Here is a 16,211-nt window from a genome sequence, read left to right as displayed (position 1 = left end):
GACTTAATTCATTGATGGATAAGGGAGTGAAAGAGCGTCTTTTTGCGCTTCGCCGCGACCAGCCGCGACAAAAATACGTAAACCGAAACCAATTAATTACTGCAACAAATGACCCGCTTCGGTGGCAGATTTTTCTCTGAAAGGTGTCCACTGAAGGTCCCAAAAGGGGTAGTACCCATTTTAATACCGACAGCGCCCTGCTTTAGAAGTTACGCTTTTTTACGAAACTCATTTGCATTTTTATATAAATAATGAGCGCCTCCCGCTCATTCACGTGGTGCGCATCTTGTAGGCGGTATTGGACAGATACTTGTAAAAAAGAAAGTTATTCGATTGGTGCACCGGTTCGCGAGTTATTTAGCTCGGGGATTTAACTGAAACACCCTTTATAGTATTTACTTATATGCTCCAGTTTGATAGTTCGTTTTAGCCTCAATTCTTCAGTTAATTTTAATACGATTCATTGAGCTTTATTTCATAAATTTATTTAACTGGCTCTCTAAAGGATTCTATTAATTTCAATTGCCCGAATTATTACAGTAAATTATTTTGGTTTCTGTTTATTAGTCAGGTATTCTGAGTGTGCGATATGAGTTTTTGTTTCTGTTACCATTACTTATTTCCGGTACAATACCGTTTCCGTTACCGTTACCTTTCCCTGCATGCAACACCGCTTCAAGCATGAAATTCTTGTCAGTCTTGCGGGTATAACATTATTTGATTGTAATTAGGCCACTTTGATCGGGGCGTTTTGGTCCTGGGGTCACTTGGCGGCGCTTTCACTATTGCGAGTTGTCGTTGGACGCAGGTTTTCCAACAAAGCGACAAGACACGAACTTCAATCTGCTTCAATCGCATTTCAGCATCTACTCAGATTGCTAGATCCTCTAGATTAGGGAATGGAATGATCGTTGATACGCGACGACCAGCATGCTGCCACATGAAACAGGCAAGCCCACCAATGTGCTCGGAGTTTCTCTTTTCTTGTCCCCATATTCGGTACACCAAAACTTCCGCGTAATTTGCCGGCTGTTCCTATGGTTCTCAACCACAATAATAAGGAGCTCTGTATCAGCGTAGCCGGTTATATATCTAATATTCGCAATCTTTCACACGGCAGATGTGCCGTTTGTGGCCTCGCCAAAATGCCGAAACAAAAATCACGAAAAACGACACTATCTTACGCCTCTTGTTGGGACGCTCTTTATTTTCGAGAAAGCAGCAGCGAGAACATTAACATTCAGAATGAGGGTTGGCCACGGACGTGTGATGAGTAGCTTCACATGCGCGCCGTTTTGTATTTTGCCCCATCGAGCAAATCACCCCCATAGTTAAAGAGCTATAGACCAATTTCTATTCTGCCTGTTTTCTCTAAACTTTTAGAATCGATAATACACGTTAGATTATCAAAGTTTGCTGACAAGTATAAGCTGATTGCTAGGGAACAGTTTGGCTTTCGGAAAGGTTTCAAAGGACAAAAAAGGACGCATAAGGACGTAATTCAGTGGTGTAAGGACATAATTCATTGGTGGATAAGGGAATGGAAGAGCGTCCGTTTGCGCTTCACTGCGACCAGCCACGAGAAAAATATGTAAACCGAAACCAATTAAATACTGCAACAAATGACCCGCGTCGGTGACAGATTTTTCTCTAAAAGGTGTCCTCTGAAAATCCCAAAAGGGGGTAGTACCCATTTTAATGAAGATAGCATCCTGCTTTAGAAGTTAAGTTTTTTTTACGAAACTCATTTGAATTTTTATTTAAAGAATGAGCGCCTCCCGCTCATTCACACGGTGCGCAGCTTGTAGGTGGTATCGGACAGATACTTATAAAAAAGAAAGTTCGTCGATTGGTGCACCTGTTCGCGAATTATTTAGCCCGGGGAGTTAAGTGACACACCCGGTAGATACAGAACATGCATTGTTATGCCAAAAATAAATGTATACTTAAAAATATGGAAAATCGCAAGCTTACTTTAGGGATCTTCTTAGACCTTACAAAGGCCTTTGACAGCGTTAATCATAGTATTCTTTTAACCAGACTAATCAAATCTGCATCAGGGGCAAAGCTCTATAGATTACGGCTTCTTATTTAGGGGCTAGAAAACAGTTTGTAACCTTAAAAAGTGGCATGTCTGATATACTTGACATAAGGTGTGGAGTGCCACAAGGAAGCATTCTTGGTGCAAGATGCGCAGTTCGTTGTATATGCAGACGACACAACTGTACTCATTTCTGCGTCACGAGGGCCAGACTTGGTTCTCAATGGGAACACATTTTTAGATAACATTCGAGTTTGGACTGAAAAAAATTGTTTGCGTGTTAACACTTCAAAAACAAAAGCAGGAATCTTTAAACCTAAAAACAAGACTTTAACAACAATTTCCCCCTTAACCTTTGGTAAATATGAACTTAAGTATGTACCTAGTGCGAAATCTTTGGGTGTTATGTTTTCTCAGGATATGTCCTGGAATGATCATTGCAAATTTTTATCAACCAAGATATGTAAAGTTTCTGTTATGTTAAGTAAATATAGACAATTTCTTCCTGTGAATGTTAAGGTCATTTTATACAGTTCTCTATTTTTTTCTCAGCTTTGCTACTGTACATTAGTTTGGGGTATCACCAGTAAAACTAACGCACGCAAGCTAGATTTGATTCGAAAAGAGTTCTGCGTATTCTACAAGGCTTAACTTTTCGTGATCATGCAGATCACCTTTTTGCCCAGTTTGAGATTTTGAGAGTAGATGCATTATAAGGGGATGGTGAAAGCCGACACTCCGTATGTTGATATATTCTGCCTTGAACACACCGAAAGTGCTTACGGCTTTCGACAGTTTTGTTGTGCCCTTTTGTCGGACGGGCTATGGGTGTCAATCCATTAGATATTAGGTACCAACCATTCTGAACGACCTTGCATCTACTAGTAATAATGCTTTAGCTTTAAACGATGCCAACATTTAATAAATGTTAATTTATTAGTGCAATTTCTTGCTTATATTTTTTTTGATGTGTATGATGTGTGAGATATTTTTGTTGTTGTTTCCAGGCTGAGACAACGTACTGTGTGTTATATTGTGTAATCTATATTGACTGCTGCTGCTAAAAAAATGTACGGGGAGCTATGGCCTCGTCAAGCCTTTCCGGCTTTTTTGCCATCGTTACTCCGCACCGTTTGGTGTAAGTAAAATTTCATTCGTTCATTAAATGACTCCAATGCCAACATTGCAAGGATTGAGCTCACCAGAACCAGCATGCTTCGCGCATTGTTAAGTGGAACAATGCTGGATAGTAAATTGGACTTAAGCGAGACAGCTTTTGTTATGGTGGGGTGAGCCAGAATACGAGGAAATCCCGACAAAAAGGAGTAATACGACACTTTGTGGCCGGTTTTCGAGGGAAGCGTTTTTTCCACATAGAAACACCATGTAACTCACCCTCGTTATTATGACAACTCGTTAATCCGACTGTGACCGAGATTTTGAGGACGGACCAAGGAGAACACGTGTATTCTGCCCCCCTGTGTTCTGTCCCAATTGTGACCACCGACTGTTGACCCTGCGGCTTTTGTGATCCACCAAGAATATCAGTGGCTCCGTGTGACGCATGTGTGCACAATGTCATACAAAGCACACCCCCGTCTTCAGAATTCGTTAGTGAGTCATAGTCTTGCACCGAAAGCAGCGCTTGAAAGGCCAGGACGTTTCCTCGCTTGACCATTGCGTTTATCCTGCATACGGGCAACGCGATGAGCATGGCTGGAAACAAGCGCAAGCGGACAGAGCTGACTGCAGGGATGAAGAAGCGGTTATGCACCAGGTCCAAGGAGAGGCCACCTACGCACCAGGAGCTCGTCGAATGAGCAAAGAAGAAACTTTCGTTGGACATCAGTAGATCAACAGTGTCGACGGTGCTCAAAGACTCCGAGAAGTGGCTAGACGTTCCTGCTGACCAAAGACCTCAAAAGTATGCACGCATCCCTGGAGAAGGCTCTGGTGACATGGTTCAACGACGTCCAAGCTAGACGGGCCATTGTGAACGACGCGATGCTTATTGAGAAGGGCAAGGTTTTTGGAAGTCTCCTTGGTGGGTTTTCGCAGTCTCATGCTCGAGTGGATTTGTTATGAAACTGACCTTTTTACTTTTCGTTTTACCAGGTATAGAAGATTTCAACTATTCTACGGGCTGGCTTGGACGTTTCAAGAAACGCAATGGGATCCGCTGCTTTACCTTGCACGGAGAAGCCGCGTCCGTTGATGAAGATACGGTGACCATCGGATGAAACAAGCTTCATGAGGTTCTTGCTGGCTACAGTGAAGACGAAATCTAAAGTGAAGACGGCTGGGGCCGTCGCAGAGGGTGGGAACACCTGGAGCGGGCTATGGTGAATGCCAGCGGAACGGACAAGCGAAAACCTATCGTGATTGCGAAGGCGGCGCGACCAAGGTCATTCAAAAAGTTATTTGACCCGAACATCTATTGCGATTATTTTTATAACAAGAAAGCCTGGATGACGAGTGCCATCTTCAACGACATTCTACGTCGATTTGACCGGACTCTTCAAAAACAAAACAGGCGAGCATGACACCTGGTTGACAATGCTGGTTGCCATGTGATGGACCGGGAGCCTTTCACTAACTTGAGAGTTGAGTTCCTTCCCGCCAACACCACGGCGAAGCTGCAGCCCCTGGATGCCGGAATAATTCGTGCCGTTAAAGCTGCATACCGCACAGACCTTGTACGACACTATCTTGCCTGTGCTGAGAGCGGAAATGCTCAGACCGTTGATCTTTGCTGGAGCCTGCTCGCTATCGTGCGATCGTGCCATCGTGATCTTCTTATATCCAATGATATTAAGCCCCCACTGTGATGAAATTGGCCATCTGACCATTTCATGTGCCGTTTTGCAAGCGATTTTGTCAAAGGGGATCTCTCAGTGTGCAACAGGGGAACAAGGTACGGGGTTCAAGCCCCGTGATCTTACTTTCACATATACATATCACAAAATTAGGTTAGGACATCTTTAATATTATTGTTCGATCAAATGATATTAGGCCCGGAAGTTCATGAAATTGCCACTTCGCCATTTCGGGTGCCGTTTTGGAAGGGATTTTGTCAAACGCGACCTCTCAGGGTGCAACAGGGGAACAAGGTACGGGGTGCAAACCCCGTCATCTTACTTTTACATATACATGTTACAAAATCAGCTTAGGACATCTTTAATATTATTGTTATATACAATCATATTAATCCCCGAAGGTGATGAAATTGGCCACTTGGCCATTTAGAATGCCGTTTTGGAAGCGATTTTGTCAAACGCGACCTCTCAGGGTGCAACAGGGGAACAAGGCACGGGGTTCAAACACCGCTATCTTACTTTCACATATACATATTACAAAATCAGCTCAGGACACCTTTAATATTATTGTTATATCCAATGATATTAAGCCGTGAATTTGACGAAATTGGCCATTTGGCCATATCGAGTGTCATTTTGGAAGCGATTTTGTAAACCGCGACCTCTCTGGGTGCAAAAGGGAAAAATGGTACGGGGCTCAAACTCCGAAATCTGGATTTCATGTATACATTCTGTAAAACCAGCTTAAGACATTTTTTTATATTTTGATAGCATTTTCTTTCTTTTTATTTATTTATTTATTTTTTGCCATCGCGGGTGTCGTTTTAGAAGCAGTTCCTTCAAACGCGACATCTCCATGTACAGGGGAAACAGGTACGCCCTTCCACCAGGATTAAAGGGGCTTCGCACGTTTTAAAGGGCTGCCGAACGTTGCGGTAGGCTTTGTTACAATCCCAGTACAAGCCGCTATAGTATCTTTTTGTCACCATGATACAAATCATTTGAGTCATTGTAAAAGGCCCTGCTCCCGCCTTTTCCAAATTTTGTGGTGGTTTCCGATGCAAACACAGGAGAGGGGCATAACATAAGCTCGTCTTTATATGTGTGTAAATTGTCTGCCACCATGATTAAAGGGGTTTCTGTCCGTTTAAAAGGGCTCTGCTGCAGCCTTTTATGGAGTTTGCGGCCGCATCCGTTATAATTCCAGTAGTATGGCAATACCATAAGCCGTTGCGAATACGTATATGACTTTGGAACTATGATACAAGGGGTATCGACCGTTTTAAAGGGCTCTGCTGCAGCATTTTCTGTATTTTGCGGTAGCCTCTGTTACAATCTCAGTAGAAGGGCATAGCACAAGCCATTGATGGCATGTCACTGGCAGCATGATACAAAGGGTCTCGCCCGTTTTGAAGGGGTATGCTGCATTATTTTCCGATATTTGCAGTCGCCTGTGTTATGATCTCGGTAGAATGGCATGGTATAAGTTGTTGATAAGTCTCTGGCAGCATGACACAAGGGGTTTTGCTGGTTTAAGAGGGCTCTGCTGCCACGTTTTCCAAATTTAGCGATCGCCTGTGTTATAACTCCAGCAGAATAGCATTGCGCAAGCCACTGATAACTTTATTTCTTTCGCTACATGATACAGGGAGTGTCGCCTGGTTTAAAAAGCCTTGCTGCCACCGTATCCGAATTTTGGGATCCCCTCTTGCGCAATCCCGGTAGAAAGGCATAGCATAAGCCGTCATGAATATGCCTTTGGTACCACGATACAAGGGGTTTCGAACGTTTTAAAGGACTCTGCTGCTGCCTTTTCCGAATTTTGTGGTCGCTTCTGTTGCAATCCCTGTAGAAGAGCATCAGAAGCCGTTGATAATATCTGTTTGGAACCGTGATTAAAGAGGTTTCGCCCATTCCAAAGGGCTCTGCTGCGGTCTTTTACGGATTTTGCGGTCGCCTCCGTTACAATTCCAGTGGGAAGGGCAATAGCATAAGCCGTCTCAAATATGTTTTTCGCCCCATGATACAAATGGTTTTGCCCGTTTTAAAGGGCTCTGCCGGCGCCTTTCCCAAATTTTTCGGTCACCACTGTGAAAATCCCAGTACAAGGGCCTATAGTATAAGTCGTCCATAATGGCTTCGCTATGCAGAATACACCAGTGGTGTATTCCTTGGATGCCCCTTCCATCATCGGGGTTGCAGAAAGGTTACTTTTTACTTTTCTCAAAGAAGTTGGCAAGTGATGCAATGTTTCAGAAGGAGACTGTAGGTCATTTCTTGCAGGTAGACGTGTAAGCGAATCATGGACTTCTCTATGCGTGCTGCACTTAGAGAAAAATTGGTTGATTACCATGAACAGTGAAATTCAAACGGCTTCGTAACGGATATGTATTTTCATCTATGATGTCTTTTCCTCAAACTTTAGCACCAGTGCTCGTAGGTGTCTGCTGCCGTGTAAATGTCTATGGGGGTATATCTATGGGTGTATGGACTGCCGGCGATTTGCCGGCCAAGTTCACTTTTGTGCCCCGTATCTTGGCAAATTGTTTTCCTTACCATATCGTCGCGAATCTCTCATGCTGAATTCAAACGGCAGGTATCAGCTTTTAGTCCGTTGCGCAACTCGTATCAGCACCGAAGAGCAACGACAATTTCTTCTTTGTCATTGTTGTTGCGCTGGCACTATCATCAATGCGCATAGAAGCCAAGATGCGGTATACCCGGCGTGATAAGATGTCTGCGTGATTTCGAGGGGAGCGAAACATAGGGGGTATAGCTTTATGGATACATATCTATGGGTGTATGGATTGTTGGGATTGTTGTAAGCTGTATCAGGAAATCTCATGATTTACAGGGGGGTGGTTGGGAAAAATTCAGGGTGAGAGTACACCTCCCTGGGCGGTGGGGGTAATGATAATAATTAATAATTGGGTGTTTACGTCGCGAGACAACTGAGATCATGAGCGACACCACAGCGGTCGGTCTGTGGATTGCTTTTGCCCACCTGAGGGTTCTTTAACGTGCGGTGAAAGATCATCACACGGCACCCCGTGTTTAACGTCCCTCGCGGCAGACTGCGTGTCTAAGCAACTTGTACCCTGCCACCAAGTTGCTGGCGTCCTCGGCCGGGTGGTAGGGGTAATGAAACCCCTGGAAAGGACCTCAATTATAACAAAATACCTTAGCGTAAACAGCTGAGCGGTATAGTTATTAGGCATTCGCGTATACAATTTGTCTATGAAAAACTTCACTCGACACACCCACAGAAAAAAATGAGCTTCCTATCCAAATAAGACACTGAAAATTTGAAAGCCGTTTCAAGTTCTTCGTACATAGTTCTTCACGAACGATTATCCCAACGTTCAGGAGCACTGAAATTGTCTGTTTACACACTGTATTGTGGATTTTGCTTGCATTTTCAACGTGAAAAAGAAAAAAAATCAGGGAAAGAGAAATAATCAAAATTTTTCACACAATGACCCTCGTACATAACTCCATCTCTATTTTTCCCCCTTTTTTCTCGGCGCCTCTCTGTGCTCCGTATAGTTTCTCGCGCATGTTGTTCGGAGAGGCTGCTGCTATGCTGCAAGCCGATAAACTTACTGTAATAATTAAGATGATGCCATTCCCTGCACTTGTCTTAACTATTACCTCTCTATTAACATATTACTTACAGTCAGAGTTGTACGTAACGCGTTACAAGTAACGCGTTACTTGGTAACGCGTTACTTTTTCTGGTAACGAAGTAACGACTTAGATACTTTTAAAAAAACGTAACGAGTAACGTACTTTCGTTACAAAAATTGGTAACTCAGGTAACTCAAGTTACTCGTTACTTTTAAAATTTTCGCCTGATATGAAGTCCTCACTTGCATAACCCTTCTGAAGACTTCTTTCTTTCATTCATGAACACGCACATTCAGCCAACGTAAATAGAGAGGGGATTCCGGAACATACATTGCTTTCTTCATGTTAAGAATGGGAGGCTTTTCAGTTTTTTGCACAATACCACAGAGGTCAGGACATGACCTGAATGAGGTGCTGGCAGGGATTATCTTCTCTTGCGTCACTGAGCACGGTGCTGTTGCGCTTTCGACTCTGTCGGAAAAGAAGGCACACGAGAGATCTGTTCCGAAGACGACTTTATTGTCCGATTAGGAGGTGCGATAGGAGGTGCCTTCTTGAAAATGGACCCAGGGTTTTTCCGTGCGCTGTTCCCGTTTCATTTTAACCTCGTCGAATAGAACAACTCTTCAGATCCGAAACGTTCTCGTCAGCAACATGACCTGCCTTGCAACAGCGTCACCGTGGCCTTCGTTGGACCAAATTTTCACGTTCCACGAGGCAAAAAGCAACGGCAATATAGTGTTTTTGTGCTTTCTTTGTAGACCGAAGACGAAATGTATAAGCACATCCAAGTCATCTTACTCCAACTTGAAAAAGCACGTAATGGTAAGCTTCATTTGATATTTTTGTTCAGCATGCATGCAGAGCGTTGACTGTATACAGCGTTGATTAGTTCTTAATGATAAAACATCGTTTTAACGTAAGTAGGCTAGAGTAATCGAGGCGAATCCGTAAAAAGGTATATCTCGTATAGTTGACGGAAGTTTTCGCAATTTCCTGTGTTTTCACTTGCTCACTTACGAGCTATTTACGATTTCCGAGCTATCAAAAACGCCATCGCTCTAGACCTCGTCTAAGACATGAAGGCTATACATTTCAAAGTCAACGAGCCGAAGACGAAATTGAAGTTCAATCATGTTAAGTTTGGTAGAAGTATTACAAACGACCATACGTGTATATGCACTTGATCCAATCTTATATACACTGGTGGTGCCGCTGGCTATATCAGAGCTGTATGTCCGCCTTCGAGGTGTCATGTTGCTCGGTGCACGGTAGGAATGCGATTAATTTTCACCACCTGGGGTTGTATTAATTGCACGTGTAGCCCGGTAGCTCAGTGGTAAGGTGTTGCATATTCCCGGCATTCGTGAATAGTTTTCGCTACAGTCACTATATATAGTGACTGTAGTTTTCGCCTTACTGTAACGGGACGCGGCTATAAATAAACCCGCTAAGAAGCATTTGTGCTCTCTCCACACAACAATACGGGAGCTCGGTTACTCACGAAGTTTCATATTTTACAGAGCATGCACGCATCGAAGATGAGTGTATTTGACGCAGCAGTAAATAAAAAGAGAAATGCAAGTGCCGAACCTAAGGACGAATCTCCACTCAAACAGCTGCGCATCGACGAACCTGGTATGGGCCAGCGGAAGGTATGTCAAGACAAGATGAACGACCTTGTTGTGGACTTTGTAGTGAATGGAGCGCATACGTTCTCTGTAGTCCAGGAACCATCTTTTGTAAAAATGTTACAATATCTCGCGCCTACGCAGAAGGTTTTGACGAGAAGAATGCTCGTTAAAAAAATTGACGAGAAGTTTCTGGAGATGAAGTGTCGTCTACAAGACACCTTCCAGCACCTGAACTACGTAACTGTTACTGCAGATTGCTGGTCCTCCCACCACAGGTATAGACTCGCCTACAGCATATTGTTTCGTAGTGCACTTGTGTTTCGTTTGGATGATTTTCTAATACGTACTCTATCTATTCTAGGCACTTTCTTGGAGTTACCGCTCTTTGGCTTGAACCAGACAGTCTGGACAGAAAGATTGCGACCTTGGCATGCCGTCGAATGGTCGGCAGCGTCACTTATGACAAACTCGCACTAGAGATGAGCAACATTTTTGAGGAGTATGGCATCCAAGGCAAGGTGACTAAGGTCATCACTGACAACGGGTCCAACTTTATCAAAGCATTCCAGTAAGTTTCTTATCCCATACGCTCGTTCATTGACATCACCACTATGGACACCCATTTCGTTTTTTTTTTTTTTTTTTCAGATGTTATGGAGGCAATGCTGAAGAAGCTGCAGATGAGCCCGACACATACCACAGAGACCTGTCCTCGCTTTTAGACGGGGAAGACTCCATGGTGTGCCTACCACCGCACCACCGTTGTGCCGCGCACACTTTAAACCTTATCGCAACCACAGATGCTGCACGAGCTAATATGGATCCCGAGTACTCCAAAGCGTCAACAAGTGTCTTCAAGAAATGTTCGGCAATTTGGAATAAGCAAGGACAGTCTGTACGTGCAGCCGATATTGTTAAAAGCTACTGTGGTATCTACTTAACACGACCTGTGGCGACGCGGTGGAACTCTTATCACGAAGCGCTCGAGTGTATTCTTCGATTAGTCAACGAGGGTAAAGACATCAATGGACTGTGCCGAGCCTTGAACGTCCCAGTGTTCCAACGAGGCGATGACTTCAAATTTATTGAAGAATACTGCACAGTAAGTACTCTCTCACAAGTATTTTATTCGTTGCATAGCAATTTCTCACGCCCCGAAATAAGCCGTGTACGTATCCCATTAGGTGATGAGCCCACTGTGTGCTGCACTGGATATTCTCCAGGGGGACAAGTACATATTCCTCGGATATCTCCTTCCGACCATAACAGTATTGATAAGAAGACTAGAATACGAGGGCATGAAGGGGCTCAAATTCTGCAGGCCTTTGGTGACTGCGGTCCTTGATGGGATTCAGAAAAGGTACCTAAGTATATAATGCTGCAATGCAGCCCATTTTGGAAATGATGAACTGTCAAGAAAGGCAGTGCCGCGTTAAACGGATTGTGACGGCTCCCTGCAGGGTATACGCAACACTTCTGATATTAATGTATTAACCGCCGACCGTATATTCTCGCAGGTTTGGCCATCTGATGGAGGACAAAGAGCTCCTCCTCGCTGCAGCCGTCCTTCCCCGTTTTAAACTCTCGTGGTTGAAGGACGTGACTCAGCACGCGGCTGTCATGGATATGCTAAGAAGGGAGATCGCAAATAATTCTGCAGCGAAACCCCGCCACACCCCCGTCGTAGTCACGAGACCTCGTGCTGACGATTTTTTTGCGTTCGGCGACGCAGTAAGTGCCTCAGAATCCACAGCATGTACGGAAGACGACGAGCTCACGGAGTACCTGCGGATTCCTGAGGATTACGACATTTCGAAGATGAAAACTGATTTTCCTCGTGTACAGGGGCTCTTCCTGCGAGTAAATACCGCGGTGCCCTCAAGCGCATCAGTTGAACGGCTGTTCAGCACAGCGGCAGATGTGTTCACAAGAAAGCGCACAAAGCTCACGGATGTCAACTTTGAAAAACAATTGCTACTAAAATGCAACGCAACCTGATACAATGCAGAAAATAAAATGTGCGTGTTTTTATGTAGTCTGATTTCGAGCCGTCACTGTAACGGAAAAGTAACGTGAACGTAACTCGCTACTTCCAAGTAACGGGAACGAGTTCCTTTTAGTTCCTCAGTAACGGGTAACGTATTTAGTTACTTTTTTTGTCATGTAACGAGTAACGATAATCAGTTACATTTTTTCGGTAACGTGTACAAGTCTGCTTACAGTGTAGTTTAACAAAATGCCTGTTCAGACCAGATCGCTATAACTACTTGTTGAGGGTCATGAGTCACAAGAACTGCTCGAATGTGAATGTACTTCCCAACGTCGACAGGAGCAGCACTACATCGATCAAGGGTAAAAACAATGCCTGAAAATCTGGTTTCAGTCTGAATTCTTCATTATTGGGGGGGGGGGGGGGGGGTCAAGAGCCCTCGGGGCAAAGAATTGCTGACTGCAAGCCATGCACATGCGGCCCGCGTGTGTGAGAGCCCTGATTACCCTGATGTAACCATTGCTTCATGCTAAGCGAGAAATACATAATGTACTCGTGGGCGTGTAGCACTTGTTGAGCGCTATTTCCAAATCTGCTCATGAACAACTTTATTTTTGACGTTGGGGTGTCTAATCGTCACCGGCGATATTCTACCCTGTTCCAGTTTCTACTCCCTTATACAGGCTATACTCAATCCCATGCCAGTCTTCATACCATAGATCCATGGACTGGTTATTGGAAATCTACAATAATCATTGGAGATCAAGTTGAAAGGTATAGGCTGGGATTGAAGGAACGGGTCGCACCATCAAACCGCGTTGTTGTTGTTTCGTTTCAAACTGATCTAAACTCACTGATTGCTATGCAATTTATTTTTGGAGCACCTTACATTTTCCACGCATAACTATACGACTGAATACAACAGACATCTGTCGACGTCTGTACGCCGCTCATAGCCGCAGTTACTTCGCTGCGCTAACAGGCAATAAAAAAAAAACTGAATACAACAAGATCCGTACGGTGCATCCGATGCACCCTACATTTGTATTTGTAAGGGACGAATGTCCGCCTCGGTAGAAATACTTTCACCCGCTTGATCACGTCACGGAAATGTTTCCTCCAGGCGGGGGGGGGGGGGGGGGGGGGGGGGCGGTTCATTCGTAGCTTGTTCAGCTAGTGAAGGTGATGTTCTTTTGATGACTTGCTTGAGTTGCTTCGCAGTGGCAAAGCGAGATTCCTGACTTCCGTTGCGAGTGCGCTGTATTTTGTATGTGCACTTGTTTATGTCAGTGATGATGAATGGTCCCTCGTAAACGGCTGCAAATTTACTGTTGCGAATACCGTTATCGTACCACACTGCGTCACCGACTTCAAACGTTGGTAGTGGGTGGTGTGCATCAAACGTCGACTTCACATTGGAAAGATAATCCGTAAGGTTTGCAAGGGCTTCTCTGCGAGCAGTCTGTGTGTTCTCTAGTCCATTGATGCAAATTTCCATTTCATTGTCGATGGGAAGACGGGGAGTATAGTTGAACATAAGTTCAAAGGGAGATGTTTTGAGTGCTGTATGGAACTGGGTGTTAACCTGGAAGGTAGACTTCTGTAAGTAGGAACTCCAGTGGTCAGCATCTCCATTTATGTTCTTCCTAAGTGGTTGAAGTATCCGACCGCTAGCACGTTCTACAAGTCCATTAGTATGTGCAGCATACGGTACGGTGAGTGTATGTTTGATGTGATGTGTCTCGAGGTACTTTTCCATTGCTTGTGACGTAAAACTTCTGTCGTTGTCACTGATTAGTGTACGTGGGCAGCCAAACTTGTTAATGACATCGTTTTCCAAGAATTCAATAATGTGAAGAGATGACGTATCAGGTACCGCTTTGGTAATGATGAAGCGAGTGGTCACATCAACTGCTGTAATAAAATATTTGTTCACGTCCGCAGTGTTAATTGGGCCCACGTGATCGATAGCAGTCGCTTCAAATGGTTCCTCGGACGGTAATCGTGGATTCAGTTCGCCTGGAGATGTGGTTGTCTGGTGGTTGAATCGCTGGCATAGCTCGCAACTCTTGACGTATGACGTGGTGTCCCCAGTCATGTGTGTCCAGTAATACTTTCGCTGGATCTTGGCTAGCGTCCTTGTGGCATCGGCATGCCCAGCATCGTCATGATGAGACTTTGGTACAGTATCTCTTAATGAGCTTGGTATTACTGTGCGCAGTGTTTCGTTGTCTCCTATTTTGGTGACGTACATAAGTACTCCGTCTGTTATGCGGAAGTGTCGTTCAGTGTCTTCCTGTTGGTAGTCTGATGTTTCGGCATCCTCAAGCTCCTGGATGATCTTGGAGAACTCTGAGTCTGCGAGTTGTGCCTCTCGTAGATGCGAATCGGTTGCAGCGAGTACGTAGATTGCATTCACTGGCTGTGGAATCCTCGACAGTGCGTCTGCAACGGTGTTTGTGACGCCCGGGGTATGACGTATGGTGAAGTTATATGCAGTCAAGTCAAGAACGATTCGTGCAAATCTTCTGCTTGGGTTTTTCTTTGACATAATATGGGCGACGGCCCAATTGTCCGTGTACAGGTCAAAGTGTGACAGTCCGTGTAGGTATACATCGAAGCGTTCTGTTACAGCCCAATGGGCGACAATAGCCTCTAACTCTGTAGAGTGTTTGCTTTGGTCTGACTCTGGCACTTGTACTGCTTGCATATTCGACCACTTTAGTCTCAGATCCATGTTTCTGAGTGAGGACTGCTCCAAACCCCGTGTACGAGGCGTCGACGTGTACTTGGGTTGGCAATGTGGCATCACATGTTGAGAGGATAGGAGCTTCAGTTAACTTCTCCTTGAGTGTTGCCATAGCTTCTTCACACTCTTCTGTCCATTGTAATGGAGTACCCTTCTTCGTAAGTAGCGTTAACGGACGTGCTATCTTAGAAAAATCTTTGATGTATTTGCGGTAATACGATGCAAGACAGAGAAAGGATCTTAATTCTGTCTTCGTTCTCGGTTGTCTGTACTGAAGTATGGCATCTGTGCGGTTCGGGTTGGTTCTGATAGTTCCCTTGGACACAATGACGCCAAGAAACTCTATCCCTGGTACCATGAAAGCACATTTTTTGAAGTCAATGCGAAGTCCAGAATTGTAGAGTATGCCCAGTACTTTGTCAAGGATGATAAAATGTTCGTCGTACGTGTCTGTAAAGATGCAGACATCGTCTACATAGACAGTCACATGTCCCTCGCATTAGCTCGCGTAGTTTCTCATTCATGAACGATTGCATTGTAGCTGGAGCCGTGCTAAGTCCAAAGAGCATGCGTAATGGTTCGAAGTGACCTTCTTCTGTGATAAATGCTGCCTTGTGTCTGTTTTCAGGCCGCATCGGGATATCGAGGAAAGCTTTCTTCACATCCATTTTTGTGAAAACTTTCGAGTTCGCGATTTTTCGTGTCATTGTGTCAACTCTTGGCATGGGGTATGCTCTCTTGACAGTCTTTGCATTTAGATGCCTATACTCCACGCATAATCTCTTGGGTGTGGTGACATGATGTGTTTGTTCTACTACCGCTACTGGTGACGCGTACGCAGACGTTGACTTGGTTATGACACCTTGTTCAAGCCACTGTGATATCTCTTGTCGGATGAACTCACGGTTTGACTCTGTGGTCGAGTAAGGCTGCATTCGAACTGGCTTAGAGTCCATCAGCTCAATTGAGTGTTCAACTTCTGTGCAGAGTCCCAGTTCCTCTGTTGGCTGAGTGAATACCTTGACGTTCCTCAAGAGAAGAGTTTCTAATTCTGCAGCTTGTTGGTCTGTTAGATGCGAGAATTCTTCTTGGTTGAGGATAGCCTGACGTGTTTCTTCATCTGTTGGCAGTACCATAGCTGTCAGCTCTGCACTATTTACGTTTGATTCATTGATGCATCCGTGGACGTGATATGATGGAAGCTGTTCTATTCGCGTACGTTGCTGATGCTCTGCAGGCATTGCTGTTCTGGCACTATCAATATCACTGTGTGGCTCTTGTAGTGGAGTGTTTTCTACTCTGACATTGGCTGCTAACAGTATCGATGCTCCCTTCTTGTCTGTAGCGACCTGGC

At 44.6% G+C, this 16,211-nt stretch overlaps 1 protein-coding gene across 1 annotated transcript; it reads left to right on the top strand.

The window, feature by feature from the left end:
* The first annotated feature begins 10,270 nt into the window (after positions 1-10,270).
* Positions 10,271-12,153, top strand: LOC135366780 (uncharacterized). Its single transcript, XM_064599691.1, has 5 exons — positions 10,271-10,393; positions 10,480-10,686; positions 10,767-11,220; positions 11,303-11,478; positions 11,636-12,153. The coding sequence occupies exons 1-5, from the start codon at positions 10,278-10,280 to the stop codon at positions 12,114-12,116; spliced, it is 1,434 nt and encodes a 477-aa protein (XP_064455761.1). The 5' UTR covers positions 10,271-10,277; the 3' UTR covers positions 12,117-12,153.
* The last annotated feature ends 4,058 nt before the right edge of the window (positions 12,154-16,211 follow it).

Source organism: Ornithodoros turicata, chromosome 1 (genome assembly GCF_037126465.1).
Source record: "Ornithodoros turicata isolate Travis chromosome 1, ASM3712646v1, whole genome shotgun sequence".
In the NCBI taxonomy this organism is placed as follows: domain Eukaryota; kingdom Metazoa; phylum Arthropoda; class Arachnida; order Ixodida; family Argasidae; genus Ornithodoros; species Ornithodoros turicata.
The sequence above is the reverse complement of the archived record's forward strand: the minus strand, read 5'-3'. Positions and strand labels throughout refer to the sequence as shown.